We start from the raw sequence: 15,249 nt of genomic DNA, 5'->3' as shown, positions 1-15,249 counted from the left end.
AGGCCGCCTTGTTTCTTCTCCTTTGCTTGGTCCATAAACAACGCACCAGTGATGATTACGTGACAGCAGCACGCGCAGCTCCCTTGCCCCTGCAGCCACGTCATGAGACCTGGGCTTTCTGTGTGGAGCCATAAATTTTTCAGGATGCTCTCAGCCCCTCCTCGCACTCGCAAGCTTTGGCTCCGGAGCTCAGGAAGCACAGGGTTTTTATTGCTCGGAGCACGGAGGCTGCTGACTCAGATTGGAGGCTTCCTTGACATTTCTATGACTCTAATGGATTACGGAGATGGGCAATAATTGTCATCGTGCTATACATATTTTATGTGGAAAGTCTGTAACAACACTTCCCGAAAACTTGGCAAGAGAACCGTTAAAAAAAAAAACAAACCAGTGGCCATCGGGCTTTTTTTGTTAGATGCAAGTAAAATGTATTTTGAGATCCCCCTTTAAACCATGGTCAGAGGGCTTCGTCCTCAGTGTGCCAGCTAGATGGAACGCGGAGTGACAGCTGACATTGGTGGTGCCCTCAGTTAACCCTGGCTGAAAGCATTGCGCCTGCTCCAGCTCACCTATGGAGTTGAGAGTCAGTTTGGTGTAGTGGTGAAGTGTGAGGACTCTTATCTGGGAGAACTGGGTTTGATTCCCCACTCCTCCACTTGCAGCTGCTGGAATGGCCTTGGGTCAGCCATAGCTCTTGCAGGAGTTGTCCTTGAAAGAGAGAGCTCTCTTAGCCCACCCACCTCACAGGGTGTCTGTTGTGGGGGGAGAAGATATAGGAGATTGCAAGCCGCTCTGAGTCTCTGATTCAGAGAGAAGGGCGGGGTGTAAATCTTCAGGAGAAGCTCCAGCATTCAAGAAGCAGGGGGCTTTTATGGTTTGGTGGAATTCAGCAGGGGAGCTTTCTTACACGAGGGAGCTTTGTGCACAAATTATTATTTATTGGATTTCTATACTGTCCTCTGCCGAATGATTTAGGGCATACATCATGTACAACATACAACTTAGTTAAAACACTGCAGTAAACAAGTTAACTTGTCTAAAACCAAAACAAACAGTCACAGTTTCCAATAAAAAACCAGCGTGCATTGGAAGCCTTTAGTTCTGAACTAAATAGGCACATCTTCACGTAACCTGCTGAAAGTTACTTGCGACGTCCCCCCCCCCCCGCCCTTTGTATTTATGATGATGATATTGGATTTATACCCCACCCTTCACTCTGAATCTCAAGAGTCTCAGAGTGGCTCACAATCTCTTACTTTCTTCCCCCACAACAGACACCCTGTGTGGTAGATAGAGCTGATATAGCTCTCGCAGAAGCTGCCCTTTCAAAGACAGCTCTGTGAGAGCTATGACTGGCCAAAGACCATTCCAGCAGCTGCAAGTGGAGGAGTGGGGAATCAAACCCGGTTCTACCAGACAAGAGTCCATGCACTTCTCTATACCAAACCTATACCAAATTTAATGCATTCATTCATTTGTACCCTGCCTTTCTCCCCAGTGGGGCCCCAAAGTGGCTTACGTTATTCTCCTTCCCTCCATTTTATCCTCATGATGACCCTGTGAGGTAGGGGTGGAATAAGAGAGGGTGACTGACTCAAGGTCACCTGGCAGCCACAAAGAGGGACCTAAAAAGCCTGATGCAGTTGCCTGAACTTTTCTTGTAATGAATCTCGTGTTGGAACTTAGCAGCTCTTTAAATGTTTGCCCTTCTGTATTCTCATTTCTCCCCACCCCTTCTTTCCCCCTTTTTGTTTCCCTTTGAATTTCTAGGTGTCCTAGCTGGCCATGACAACCGTGTCAGTTGCTTAGGTGTGACTGATGATGGCATGGCTGTGGCCACAGGATCGTGGGACAGCTTCCTCAAGATCTGGAACTAAAGTCTGTAGGTATTTCAGAAAGGCGGCCGGGTGGGGGCATTATGGCGTGGACCAGCAAGAACTAGAGCAGTTCTCCCATACCAGTTCCTTGATTGCACAAAGACTTCCATTTCTTTCTTTCTCTCCCTTCCCTTCCGTCTGAAATCATTAGCGTTCCTCAGCCCTTCAGACCCTTTCTCTTGGGAAACCTCTGCTTCTTTTGGTGGAACTTGTTTGGGGCCATCCCAAGCAAGCCTCCGTTTCCAGTCCAGTGGGCTGTGCCTTGTACACTTTAACTGCATGTGAATGTCTAGCTGGAGTTTAGGAAAGTTTAAAAAAAAAAAAAGATTGTCAGTGAGTTGACAATGAAGTGATGCCTATATATTGTAAATAAGCTTGCTTGGTTCTCTTAATCTTGTTATTATGGCAAGAGAAGGAATGCTGTATTGAAAGTCTGTGCAGGCTAAGAGAGTAGTATACTTTCTTTTCCCACCCCCCCTCACCCCCCCACTGAAATTAAATGTATTCGTTAGCTCTGCAAGGAAGAATGAAAGCTGGTTAATTTTCAGCTGAAGTCCTTGTAAATTCAGTGATGTTTTAGAAGAGTCTTCCCTTCATTTCATAAAAGGCCGGGGGGGGGGATCCCTCCCCACACACACACACACATTAGGCAATTGAGTCCATCCTCCTTTGCAACGGAAGGGATTTGCACAAGAGCAGGCCTTTGCTGTCATGCAGCTTCTGTTCACTTTGGTAGGGCACAGGAGTACTGTTGGAGCATTGCTTGGCTCCGCTAAGTGTGTCTGGGCCAGAGGACAGTTAAATGTCCATGAGAATGTTTATGCCCAGAGAGGCAGTTCCACCATACTCGTATCTTTCCTTAAACATGGGAAAGTCTTGCGTTTGGTTTGTTTTGTTTGATTTTGAGCCAGGGTTCCTTTACTTTGCTGGATATCTGTTTGCGTCTTCCCTGCTCAAGGGCACAAACATATATCCCACCTGGACTTTAGGTGGACTCAGACACCCCCCACCAGGGCCAGCTCATGGGTGCCTGGCACCCTATGCAGGCGCCGCCCCGGTGCCCTGTCGCCCCCCCCAATGCCCCGCCAAGGCGCAGCGCCCACCTGCCTTCTCCCTCCTTCCTCTCCCTACATTTCCGTTTTAGCCCCCCCCTCTGCTACTGCTGCAGCTGCTGCTAGCCCCCTCCTGCCTGCCGACACACCCCCTTCGACGCTGCTTGCTCTCCCCCCCCATCCCGCTCACCATGCTCGCCGCGAATAAAACTAAGGGCTGCTGGCTCCTCGCAAACCTGTGCGTTTTGTTAAGAGTCAAAACGCATGGGTTGCGAGGATCCAGCAGCCCTTAGTTTTACTTGCGGCGGCCAGTGGGGGGGAGGGGGGGAGAGCGAGAAGAGCTCGGCGGTGGCAGCCTGGATGGTGCGGGGGGGGGGCGGGGGCACTGGGCCGGAGGGAGCTAGCGGGGGTGGCTGCAGCGGAGGCCACGACGGCAGGGGGGAGAGGAAGGCAAACTAAGCGCTTCCCTGGGGCACGGGGGGGGGGGGAGGCCAATTTTCTGCCCCCTGCCTCCCGGCGCCCTAGGCAACTGCCTAGTTTGCCTAGTGGGAGAGCCGGCCCTGCCCCCCTCCCCACCCAGGACCAGCTCTGCCACTAGGCAATTGCCTAGGGCCCAGCCTTCTGGGGGAGCAGAATTGGGTGCCCCTTATGTTACTTGGTGATATCAGTGGGGGGGTTGGGGGGACCAAAAGGTAGCCTTGCCTAGGGTGCCAGACAGTCTAAGACCGGCCCTAACATCCCGCCCCCCCGCTGGCCTGTATCTTTCTCTCTTGCTACTCCACTCATTACACCTTTGGTTTCTTAGGGGTGTATTTCCATGCCAGGAAAGATTGTAGAAAGGGGGTATCCCACTATAAGCGTTCTTGAAATCTGGCAATGGATAGCCTAGGTCCAAAGCACTTGCCTTTCTATAAACTTAGCCCTAAACACAGTTGAAAAAGGGAGGAAGTTTATTGGTTAATTCTGAAAGTTGTTATCACTCTGGCTTTTTAAAATCGTAACCAAACTCTTTTTGTGTGTGTGTGTGTATTTGTATGTCAGAATAGCAGCAGACTCCGCGCTGGCTGGAAGACTTTTCCACCACAGTCAAAAATTTAAATAACGTATCCAATCCAACCGTACTAACTTGGACCCCCTCCCCCCCTCCATCCTACCCAGCCACCAAAGGGCAAGATCTTTTCCCGCCTCCTATTGCCGAAACGAAGAGCACAATTATCTCCTAAAAGAAGAATCTCTGTGGTTACATACAAATAGCAAAAGAAGTTTTAAAAAAAAATATATTGTGCATTCTTTTGGGGACCACTTCTCGTCTAGCAAACTAAAGAAAACACACTTCTGTAAGCATGTCCAGAAAAAAAAAGAAAAAAAAAAGTGAAACAAACGTTTAACTTTCACTGTAGTTTAAAGATTATAAACCATTGATTTGGTTTTACTTCCTTTTTTTTTAAGTTGGGGGTGGGGGGGCAGCCTTTGTTTTACTCTCTCACTATCAAATTTTGAAGTCGTGTTTGTAGCAGGATCGATATCTACTCTTTGTCCATATTTCCTTCTTTTCTTTTCTTTTTTTAAACGCCATTGCTTTTACAGTCAATACAAGGGAGTCCAAGCCCAGGTGCCTCTGGGATTGTTAATGCTGTAAATTTAGTCCCTGAATTCATTTTTTTAAAAATTTCTGTCTTCGTGTCACAGGATTGTTGCACAATTACTGCATATATAGGACAAAGTTAAGTAAGGTAACCAAGCACATGCTGTACATGGTCTTGAATGTTTAAAAGAAAAAAAACCCACCTTTTTATGGGTTAACAAAAAGTTTTTTTCCACCACACTCATTATTATTGTACCTACTCCCCCCCCCCTTTTTTTTTTTTTTGCATAGTTTGGATTTAACAATGCCCAACTGCAGGGCAAATTATGCCCTAACGCTACCCCGCGATCTCAACAAATAAGGTTTTGGGGGCTCGTGGGTTTGTATTTTGCAGAGAAAACCTGTTCAGCACTTGGCTGTTGCATAAATTCTTTGTGTATTAAACAATGTACAAATTAATGGGTTTTTTTTTTGAAAATAATGATCTTGAACTTTCTAAGTTAAACAAGAACAATGGAAAGAATTTTTTTTTTCCTGTTTGCCATATTGGGTTGGATTACTCTTTAGAATCGCATGCTGTAGAAATGCTGATGTGCAAATGAGACTAATGTGTCCTTCAATGTGTTTTTTTCTTTAAAAGGATAACCTGGTTTTGTTTTTTCCCCTAATAAAAAAAATAAGCTGTAACCATCACCATATTCCTCTTTTACTGTCGCTACTCTGTGCATTAAAAAAAATTATGAAGAATGAAAAAATGCCATTCTATGCACGCCTTGGAGTAGCATAGATAAGTCACTATTGTAAAAAAAAAATTTTTTTTCTTTAATTACCAGTTCAGCATTTGCTGTAGATTTGATTCTGGGGTGCAGAGGAGGGGGGAATAACAGACGGTCCTCTATAAATTTAAATTCTCAGTGACCCATTTGGCTGTAACCAAGGAAGCCTTTTGATTGCCTTTATTTTGTTTTTCTTTCTTTTTTGCTTCCTTAACGAGCTGGCTTTACCTGACTTGATTTGTTGAAAATAGGAGGGGAGGGGGGGGGGAACTTGACAGAAAACCCCTAAACAGCTTTGGAATAGTAAATTGTTCTGTCAAAACTTTTCTCCTCTGTCTATGTATCAAAATCTTCCTTCCCATGCTACGGCTGTGATTTTTCTCCACTCTGGTCCCCTCCTTCTCCCTCTGCAACATTTCTGTATAAAATGTGCTGTAATCGTGCGTTTTTAGGCCTGGATTTGGCATTTAAAAAAAAAACAAATAATGATATTAATTTTTAAAAAAAAGAAAAAGAAAATCTACTTCCCCTCCCCTCCCCCCCCCCCCACGAAACTATTATCCGTAGAGCTTTCTCCACACCCTTGTATCCTCCTCCACCTTTTGTATTTAATTTTAAAGTCAGTGTACTTCAAGAAAGCTGGATGCAAGATAGATACTATATTAAAATGTACTGTTATTTAAGATGTAATAAAGCAGTTTGACATGATCCCCTACGCCTTGTGGTTTTCTTTCCCCCCAACCTAGAGTTGCTGCTTTAATGGATAATGGGCCTCCTCTTGTTTTTCCTCCTTGTGTGCAGGACATGAGCTGGTCTCACCCAACACTGGGAGGTGACCAGGGCTTCTTTTGTAGCAGGAACTCCTTGGTCTGTTAGGCCATGCACCCCTGATGTAGCCAATCCTCCTGGCCCTGGAATAAGAGCCCTGTTAGCTCTTGGAGGATTGGCTACATCAGGGGCCGTGGCCTAATAGAAGAAGAAGAAGAAGAAGAAGATATTGGATTTATATCCCGCCCTCCACTCCGAAGAGTCTCAGAGCGGCTCACAATCTCCTTTACCTTCCTCCCCCACAACAGACACCCTGTGAGGTGGGTGGGGCTGGAGAGGGCTCTCACAGCAGCTGCCCTTTCAAGGACAACCTCTGCCAGAGCTATGGCTGACCCAAGGCCATTCCAGCAGCTGCAAGTGGAGGAGTGGGGAATCAAACCTGGTTCTCCCAGATAAGAGTCCGCACACTTAACCACTACACCAAACTGGCTCTAATATGCAAAAGAGCTACCAAAAAAGCCCTGGAAGTGACAGTCCTGAGAATTACGGGAGTGGGAGGAAGCGGCGATCATTGGCACTACAGCCTCCTCCGTCCTGCAGTCATAATTTCTGACGTATGCTGTGGACCAGCTTCAGCACAAACAGCCTCATATTTGATGCACCTTTGATGCTTGTTTGCCTGTGTTGCCTTTGGAAAATATGTTTGGAAATAACTTTCAGAGGACCAGTAGTTTGGTGACCGAGCATCCAGTTTGCATACAGATGATTCCCCAGTTCAGTCTTTGGTGTCTCAGGTAGCGGACAGCTGAGTTCAGTCTGTGCCACCAGCGTAGACCTGATCTTTGAGGGGATGGGATCACCAGTCTTCCAAGGACTTGAAGGGCTGTTGTCTAGAGGCTGGTGTGCAATTGTTTGCTGTGGCTCCAGAAAGTAGGACCAGAACCAACAGGTTGAGATTAAATCAAAAGAGTTTCCGGCTCAACATTAGGAAGAACTTCCTGACCGTTAGAGCGGTTCCTCAGTGGAACAGGCTTCCTCAGGAGGTGGTGGGCTCTTCTTCCTTGGAGATTTTTGAGCAGAGGCTAGATGGCAATCTGGCAGCAATTAAGATCCTGTGAATGTAGGGGGAGGTATTTGTGAGTTTCCTGCATTGTGCAGGGGGTTGGACTAGATGACCCTGGAGGTCCCTTCCAACTCTAGGATTCTATGATTAGGTCCCAGCCCCTAGTCCAGCCCACAGGTGAAGGACTATAATACTCACTCCACATGCTGACGGCTCCTGGGTAAAATTCCTAACATCTCCAGAGAAACGGGTCTTTGGTCAGTGGGGCTGGGAAAGACCTCAACCTTGAGGCCTTGAAGAGTAGCTCTTGCTTCCTTGACTTCATTTATACCTTGCCTTTCGCCTCAGTGGGGTCCCAGAGCAGTTTGCCTCATTCTCTCCTCCATTTTATCCTCACAACAACCTGGTAAGGTAGGCCGAGTGTCTGTGATTGGCCTGAGGTCACCCAGCAAGCTTCCCTGGCACGGGAGGGAACTTAAACCTGGGTCTCTCCGGTTCTAGTCTGACACTGTAACCACTACACCACGCTGCCAAAGCCAATCAGTGTTGGCAGTGCTAAGTTAAATGTCATAGCTTAAGGCAGCTTCATTGGTTTCTGTTCCCACCTCCATTTATACAGGAAGGAGAAACTCAATATGCGTTGCTGGAATAAGCCCGCCATCAGAATTTCACTCTGAAGGGAGTGTTGCTGGGCCATGGTTGGCGACAAAAACTTGTGGCAGCATGTTCTTCCCCACTGAGAAAGGCCTGTCTGTATATTATTTATCATTTTCAGCTTATATTCTGCCCTCCCCACAAGCAGCTCAGGGCGGATCACAACAGCAGTTTTATGTAATTAAAAGAATCATGAATAGTTAAAACTAATAAAAACAAAAGCACAATGATTGAAGACAGGTGGCACTCTTAAGAAGAAAGATGTTATAATCTCAAATGACTGAAGCAGCTAGGCCGTAAACCAGAAAGAAAGAAAGATGGAGATTTTAGTTTGGGCCATATAGAGATGGAAGACTCTGGCAGGGAGGCTGACCGACTGGGCGCCCACCACCTCACCCAAAAGCCTGGAGAAACAACTCCATTTTGTAGGCCCTGATGAACTGTAACAAGTCCCACAGGGCTCTGATCTCAAATGGGAGCATATCCCACCAGGCCTGTCCCACCATTCTAATGACCTTAATTGAAATTTAAGATAAGGAAAAAAACAAGGGCAGGGAAAGGGGGGATACAAGAAAAATTTACGATTACGTTCTGCTTTAAACATTACTACATAGCAGTGTTCAAAAATCAATTGCACTACTGTCAGATATAAGTCGTTGAGATTTTGTGACGGGGCTGTGTGCTGTACTAGTGGCCCCACATGATGCTGAAGAGCCTCCGGCACCTGCAAGTCCTTCGAGCTTCAGTGGGGGTCGAGGGCAGGGGGTTCTAGTTCACTTGAATCCTCCTCTTTACTGGCAACTCTCCTCTCATGGTGAGGCCCGCGGGGGACCCACTCTCACCCCACGGGCCCCCGGCTCAAAGCGAGAGCCACAGCCCTAACAGGAATTGGGCAAGATGAACTCCGGAGTAAGGGCTCACTCCTCCTCAAATTGCAACTACATTGGGCCCAGTAGATGGGACTGCGATATCTCCAGGTAAGGTCAGATCCTGGCTGCTGTGCATAGGGTATAGCAGTTATGGATCTGACTGAAGAGTACAGTTTTCTTTGCTTTAAAGTATCCAACCCACTTTAATTATCCTGCCACGCTCACAACTGGGGGATGGTATTTTTCGTAACTAGGAGCTCTAAAAACAATCTCTCCGCTCTTCAAATGGAAGCCACCAAGTCTCGCCAGTTAGAAAGTCTGACGGGGGAGGATTCTTTGAGGAAAACTACGCTTCAGGTAAGACACAGCCTCCACCTCAGGTTCGAATCGTCATAATCCTGGGAAGGTTCTCTCCTTGTGGACAGCATGAAGATAAATCCTCTTGGCTAATTGTCAAAGTTGTGCTATAGTTAACGGCCTTTTCTGCCCCATTCGCTTGAACTGCAGTCCACATGTTCCAAAATTTCGCTTTGGATGCCACGTGGTTTCCAAAGTGCTCTAAAAAGCCACATTTTGCTCCTGGGAAAAGGTAATGCTCAAAGTTTGTGTCTTTCCCCAATTGGAACATAGTTGCTTGTTTTTTATTTGGGGGGGGGTGCTACTGGAAATTTTTATGCTGCCCTTCTGCTGGAGGATACTTGATGCTGTCCCCAAACACCATTTGAGGATGGACCCAATACCACACTACCGAAAGTCTCTGAATTTCTGCATTTTAAATTGAACTAAGCTGTAAAAGGTAAAGATAAATCCTTCGTGCAATCACCAGTCATTTCTGACTCTGGGGTGACATTGCTTTCACAATGTTTTCAGGACAGACTTTTTGTTGTGGGGTGGTTTGCCATTGCCTTCCCCACTCATCTACACTTTTCCCCCAGCAAGCTGGATATTCATTTGACTGACCTTGGAAGAATGGAAGGAAGGCTGAGTCAACCTTGACCGGCTACCTGAACCCAGCTTCCGTCGGGATCGAACTCAGGTCATGAGCAGAGCTTGGGCTGCAATACTGCAGCCTTACCACTCTGCGCCACAGGGAACTAAGCTGAGTCCAGAGTCCAGACTAATTCTTGATTTGGGGAACAAATTTTCCTCGGGTCCTATTAGCTGTCAGGGAGCCTTATTGAGATCCGTGGAACGACCAGCTATCATGTCACTCTTCAGGTGGGTCTGTTCTCTGCCCACAGTACACTGTGGCTAGGCTATAGGGCTTATTCTTTGTCAGGTGGTGGGGGAGATATTTTCTGGATTGGGCCTTTGAATTCTTTATAGCACCTATTGGGGGGCGGGAAATCTGTAATGTTCCCTCTCTGAATCTCCACACACAATTATTCTGTTAGAAATCCTGTTTATGAGTATGTTTAGTTTTCTGGAGACAGTGTCTAATTGTGCTAAATACCTCTGAAAATTTTCTCCTTTTTTTAAAAATTAAACTTTTATTGAATTTTTCATATATATATATATATATATATATATATAGAGAGAGAGAGAGAGAGAGAGAGAGAGAGAGAGAGAGAGAGAGAGAGAGAGAGACTGAAGAAACACAACATTTCTAAGGTTTCAAATATTTCTCGACAAGGCCCTACACAATCACTTAATCAAAAATTAAGACAATCACTTATAACCAGTAAGCCTAAAATTTTCTACTTTTCAAGGCTGGATTTATACAGGGGAGGGTGGGATATCAATTTGATAAAATAAAATAAAATTTAAAAATGAATACACATGAGGCTGCTATATACTGAATCAGGCCTTTGGTCCATCCAGGTCAGTATTGCCTACTCAGACTGGCAGCAGCTTTCCTGGGTCTCTCCCATCACCTGCTGCCTGGGCCTTTGAGGTGTAAATGCCTGGGATTGATCCTGGGACCTTCTGCATGCCAAGCACAGACTCTACCACTGAGCCAAGGGCCCTCCCCTTTCTTTTGGCAAGGTGGTTTGTACAGAGGTGTGCATTCCAAAATGTCCTCTTTTCACCTGCCGCCTGAAGTGTTGCAGTCCATTTTACCACCTCTTTCCCTTGCATGTATGAAGGAAGGGGGGGGGGGCGGGAAGGAAGGGAGGCTGCAAACCCTGCAGGAGCGTTGCCTCCATTAAGCAAGCCCCCAAAGCATTAATAGCGGTTGTGCAATTTGAATTTGATATGACTAGGGTTCCCCCCCCCCCTGTTGTTAATTGATGCAGTGAGATGGACCACCTCCTTGGGAACAGATGTTGAGACAATATGCAGTTTCCCTCCCTCCTGCCAGGAGGTGGGAGGGAAAGCGTCAGGTCAGCCTGCTGGTGATTGGCAGATCGGTGGGATTCTAACATCAGGCTGCTGGCAGCGTCGCCCGCTTGCCTCCTCTTCTCCCTCTCTTCCCTTCCTGACGCCTCAACAGCTTGTCTCCCCGTGGGACCCAAAGTGACTTTTTTCTTGTTGTTACTAAATTTCAATTATGCATTTTCAATAGAGATACAGAAGAAAAAGAGGGCAAACAGATAATATATGGGCAGTTCTAACATGAATACTAAGGATATTTCTTATTCAATTTACAAATATGTAAGGAAATTTGGTCCAAATGTATTAGCATAATAATATGAAAGTATTTCATTAGGAATAGACACGTTTTTCATGAAATACTCTCATGTTATTATGCTAGTATATATGGCGCAAACTATTCTTATATATTTGTACAATGAATAAGAAATATCTTCAGTATTCATATTAATATCTGTCTGTCTGTGTGTGTATGCACACACACGCACATTAGAGATCCAATATAGCCTCCTATTAAAGCCTTTATATATATATTCCATAATGTTCTCTTACTTTCTTGTTATCCTACCATATCAATTTGATCTGCTATATAATTTGATATTTCCTTCAAAGTACAACAGCCAGCTCACTCAATCCATTTACATAAAACGTTTGAATACAAGACATGAAACAAACAGAATATAATATAGGTGACCTCATATGGGCCATTATGAAGTTTTCATTCTGGCATTTGTTATCATATACCAAGCTACAAGCTACACATTTAATTATGGTCAGCACAGAAGTGAGTTTTGATCAGTTATCTTTCAGCTTTTTACCACAAAAAGTTTGACTACAAAGATAAGTTATAATAATTGTTTTTTTAAAAAAACCCTTCCCGTTGTTTTTGAATTCATCTTTTGGTTTTTGGTTAATATAATTTATCAATTTTGCCATAACTGCATATCCTTGCATCCTATTAATCCAGCTCCAGTATGGTGTAGTGGTTAAGTGTGCAGACTCTTATCTGGGAGAAGCGGGTTTGATTCCCCACTCCTTCACTTGCAGCTGCTGGAATGGCCTTAGGTCAGCCACAGCTGTCATAGGAGTTGCCCTTTAAAGGGCAGCTTCTGAGGTAACTCTTTCAGCCCCACCCACCTAACAGGGTGTCTGTTGTGAGGTGGGGGAGGAAGGTAAAGGAGACTGTGACCGATCTGAGACTCTGAGATTCAGAGTATAGGGCAGGATATAAATTCAATATCATCTTCTCTCCAGGGCTGGGCAACACATAGTTTCCCACTTTGCTGCAAGTAATACTCTTGGGACCCAAAGTGATTTTAAGAAGCAGCTAAATATTATTTAAGGGTTCCAGCAGCCCTGGCAAGAGAATGGAGACATTTGAGGATGGTGGAAGGCTTAGGGTGGTGAAGCCGGAGAACCAAAGTCCAGGGGAGGAGGGCAGCGACAGGTAAGGGAGCTTTGCAGGTGAGCTTTGCCTGATACGCTGTAGACTTCATGACGGCGAGCAGCCTAAGGCCATTGGGAAGCTCACAAGTAGGTTGACAACCCTAGGCCATCGTCTACTTTGCTATTTTAAAAATTGTGCCAAAGAAACCACAATTCTGGCGTGGCAAAAGCTAGACTCTGTGGCCCACCTGAAGACTGAAGCTGGCAAAAGTGCCTTTGCATCCATCACTTGGTGCACCTGAGTTCTCTGACGGTTGGTTTTGCAGGGCAATGAGGCCAGGTGTGGAAGCCCCGTCCTCTCCCTGATTACTGGAATGCTTACCTAGCAACTTTACTCGCCTCTTTTGAGATGCCCCAGATCAGGGGTGGCCAAATTGTGGCTCAGGAGCCACATGTGCTCTTTCACGCATATTGGCTTGGCATTTCTCTCTTTAAATCTATTCGCCAAGCCAGACGGCAGTTTGGAGAATGCATTTAAAGTTAAAGTTGCTTTCTTTCCACCTCTCTCTTGCCCCTCCCCATCTATTTGTTCCTTCCTGGTCTCAAACATCTGCCGTTCAAATTTTGTGGCTCTCAAACATCTGACGTTTATTCTATGTGGCTTTTACGTTAAGCAAGTTTGGCCATCCCTGCCCCAGACTCTATCCACCCATTTGAAGCATCCCTTTCTTGCTGCCAGTTCCTGTTCAGTCTAGACCGGGATTGATGAAGCAGGCACTAATGGGGGATATCGGAAAGATCTTCTGTTTCTCTGAAGCTGAAAAAAATATATGGCCTACATTAGCAGGATGGTGTTGTTCAGCATGTAGCCATTGGCAGAAACACCTGCAGTCTTAACAACATCAGTTTACCAAAACCATCCAATTAATCCTAGAGGGACGTTCCAGAGAGAGGCAGTGGGTTTGGGGGGTTAGGGAAGAAAAAACAGGTAATTAATTTATTTTGAGGGGAGGAACACAACATAACAATATAGGCTACCCACAGTTAAATCTGCATAACTATCCCCCACCCCCCAGTATTTAATACAGAATTTTAAGAACTTGTTACATGACAATCTAGTGCAAAATAACAACAGAAAAGAAAAACACAGTTATGCAGAGCCACGTAATAACAAGAGTTATTTGCAGGTCAGTGAATGATTTTTGGCTTGCATAAATGCCATTTCTCTCTCTCTCTCTCTCTCTCTCTCTCTTTTTGTTCTATAAGTTATTCATTTTTTTGCCTATTGCAAGCTCCGCAAGAGTGAGAATGCAAGGCAAAAACTGGCACCTAAAACCAAAAGGGTGTTTGTGTGTGCTTAGATTTCATCACTCAAGAGCCGCTTTCTTCAGCCCTTAATTATTCATCAGCCATTTGCTTTCGATTAGTGCCACGTGACATCGCTGACCCTCGAAGGCAATCGCCTGGGGAGAGGGAAGCAGAGAGCTTAATGCCTGGGAGCTGCAAATGGCACCAGCCGCATGGGAGGAAGCGCCTCGCAAAAATGAGGGGCTCAGCTCTCCCGTCTGCTCTCTCTTGTCTCCGTCCTGCTGCTATGGGGGCCACCTTGGCGATGCTGGAAGACCGCTGTGCAGTCACAACTCTAGGTGTCACTCTTACTGACCAGTTAAATTTCTGTGGGCGGAGAATTAAGAACATAAGAGAAGCCATGTTGGATCAGGCCAATGGTCCATCCAGTCCGACACTCTGTGTCACACAAAGGCCAAAACAGCAACAACCAGGTGCCATCAGGAGGTTCACCATTGGGGCCTGGACACTAGAAACCCTCCCACTGTTGCCCTCCGTCTAAGCACCAAGAATACAGAGCATCACTGCCCCAGACAGAGAGTTCCATCAATGCCCACAGTGGCTAATAGCCACCGATGGCCCTCTGCTCCAGATGTTTATCCAATTCCTCTTCAGGGGGGAGCATTCTGTTCCCTGGGCCTCCCCATACCAGCTGAAGCAGTACAGGGAAATTCCTGAAAATGTGGGGAGGAGAGGGAGCTCACAGCAGAGACGTGATGTCACTCTAGGACAGGGGTGGGGAACCTTTTTTCTTCCAAGGGCCATTTGGATACTTACAACATCATTCACAGGCCATACAAAATTATCAACTTAAAAAACAGTGCTCCGCTGAGGAAGAATGATTCAGGCCGGCAAAATTAATGCAAATAATTGTTAATTAATGCATTAATTGTTTTAATGCAAATAATTGTTTTTCTATTTGAAGGCATGTGGAGAGAGCCTAATTTGGCAAACACCCACACACCCGGCCTACTGCCCTAGGCAAATGCCCAGGTCCAAGGCTTTTTTTGTAGAAAAAGCTGAGAGATAGGGAGGAAGGAAGGAAGGGAGAAAAGGGAACAAAGGGCAAGGAAGGAATAGGGGGAAGAAAGGGAAATGAAAGAGGGAAGGGGTAATAAAGGAAAATAAAGAAATGGGGAGAAGGGAAATAAATGGAAATAAAGAAATGGGGGGAAGAAAGGGGCCAGCAATCCCTGAGGGCCAGACCAAGTGATCTTGAGGGCCGTAAACGGCTCTCGGGCCGGACGTTCCCCACCCCTGCTCTAGGACTTCAGTTCCTCCTTGATGATGGTATATCATAGAGACTGCCCTCCGAAGCTGCCATTTCCTCGAAGGCACCTGATTGCTGTAGTTTGGAGATCAGTTGTAATTCTGAGAGGTCTCCAGGTCCCAGTACAGCCCAGACAGCCACTGGAAGGCTCATGCAATGGATGCCCTCTGGTGCAAAGGGGGAGGGAGGGAGGGAGGGGAACCCTGCATATAGAAAACCAATTTTTGAGGGTGTATTCTAGTTTTGCCTTATGGCATGCAGTTTTTTGAGGTGAAGGATAATATGTTTT

The 15,249-nt window shown here is 45.9% G+C and overlaps 1 protein-coding gene across 2 annotated transcripts in view; it reads left to right on the top strand.

Annotated features, from left to right (window-relative positions):
* The window catches only part of GNB1 (G protein subunit beta 1), a 98,981-nt gene extending 92,983 nt beyond the window's left edge, over window positions 1-5,998 (top strand). The window contains exons 11-12 of one of the 2 annotated variants that reach the window (XM_060259716.1): window positions 1,771-1,882; window positions 3,976-5,998. In XM_060259716.1, the coding sequence (XP_060115699.1) occupies window positions 1,771-1,877 (107 nt within the window). In that variant the 3' untranslated portion in view covers window positions 1,878-1,882; window positions 3,976-5,998. Of the gene's footprint in view, window positions 1-1,770; window positions 1,883-3,970 lie in introns of both variants that reach the window. The other variant, XM_060259717.1, reaches the window with a different exon arrangement.
* The last annotated feature ends 9,251 nt before the right edge of the window (window positions 5,999-15,249 follow it).

This window comes from Heteronotia binoei, chromosome 18 (genome assembly GCF_032191835.1).
Source record: "Heteronotia binoei isolate CCM8104 ecotype False Entrance Well chromosome 18, APGP_CSIRO_Hbin_v1, whole genome shotgun sequence".
NCBI classification, from domain to species: domain Eukaryota; kingdom Metazoa; phylum Chordata; class Lepidosauria; order Squamata; family Gekkonidae; genus Heteronotia; species Heteronotia binoei.
The sequence above is the reverse complement of the archived record's forward strand: the minus strand, read 5'-3'. Positions and strand labels throughout refer to the sequence as shown.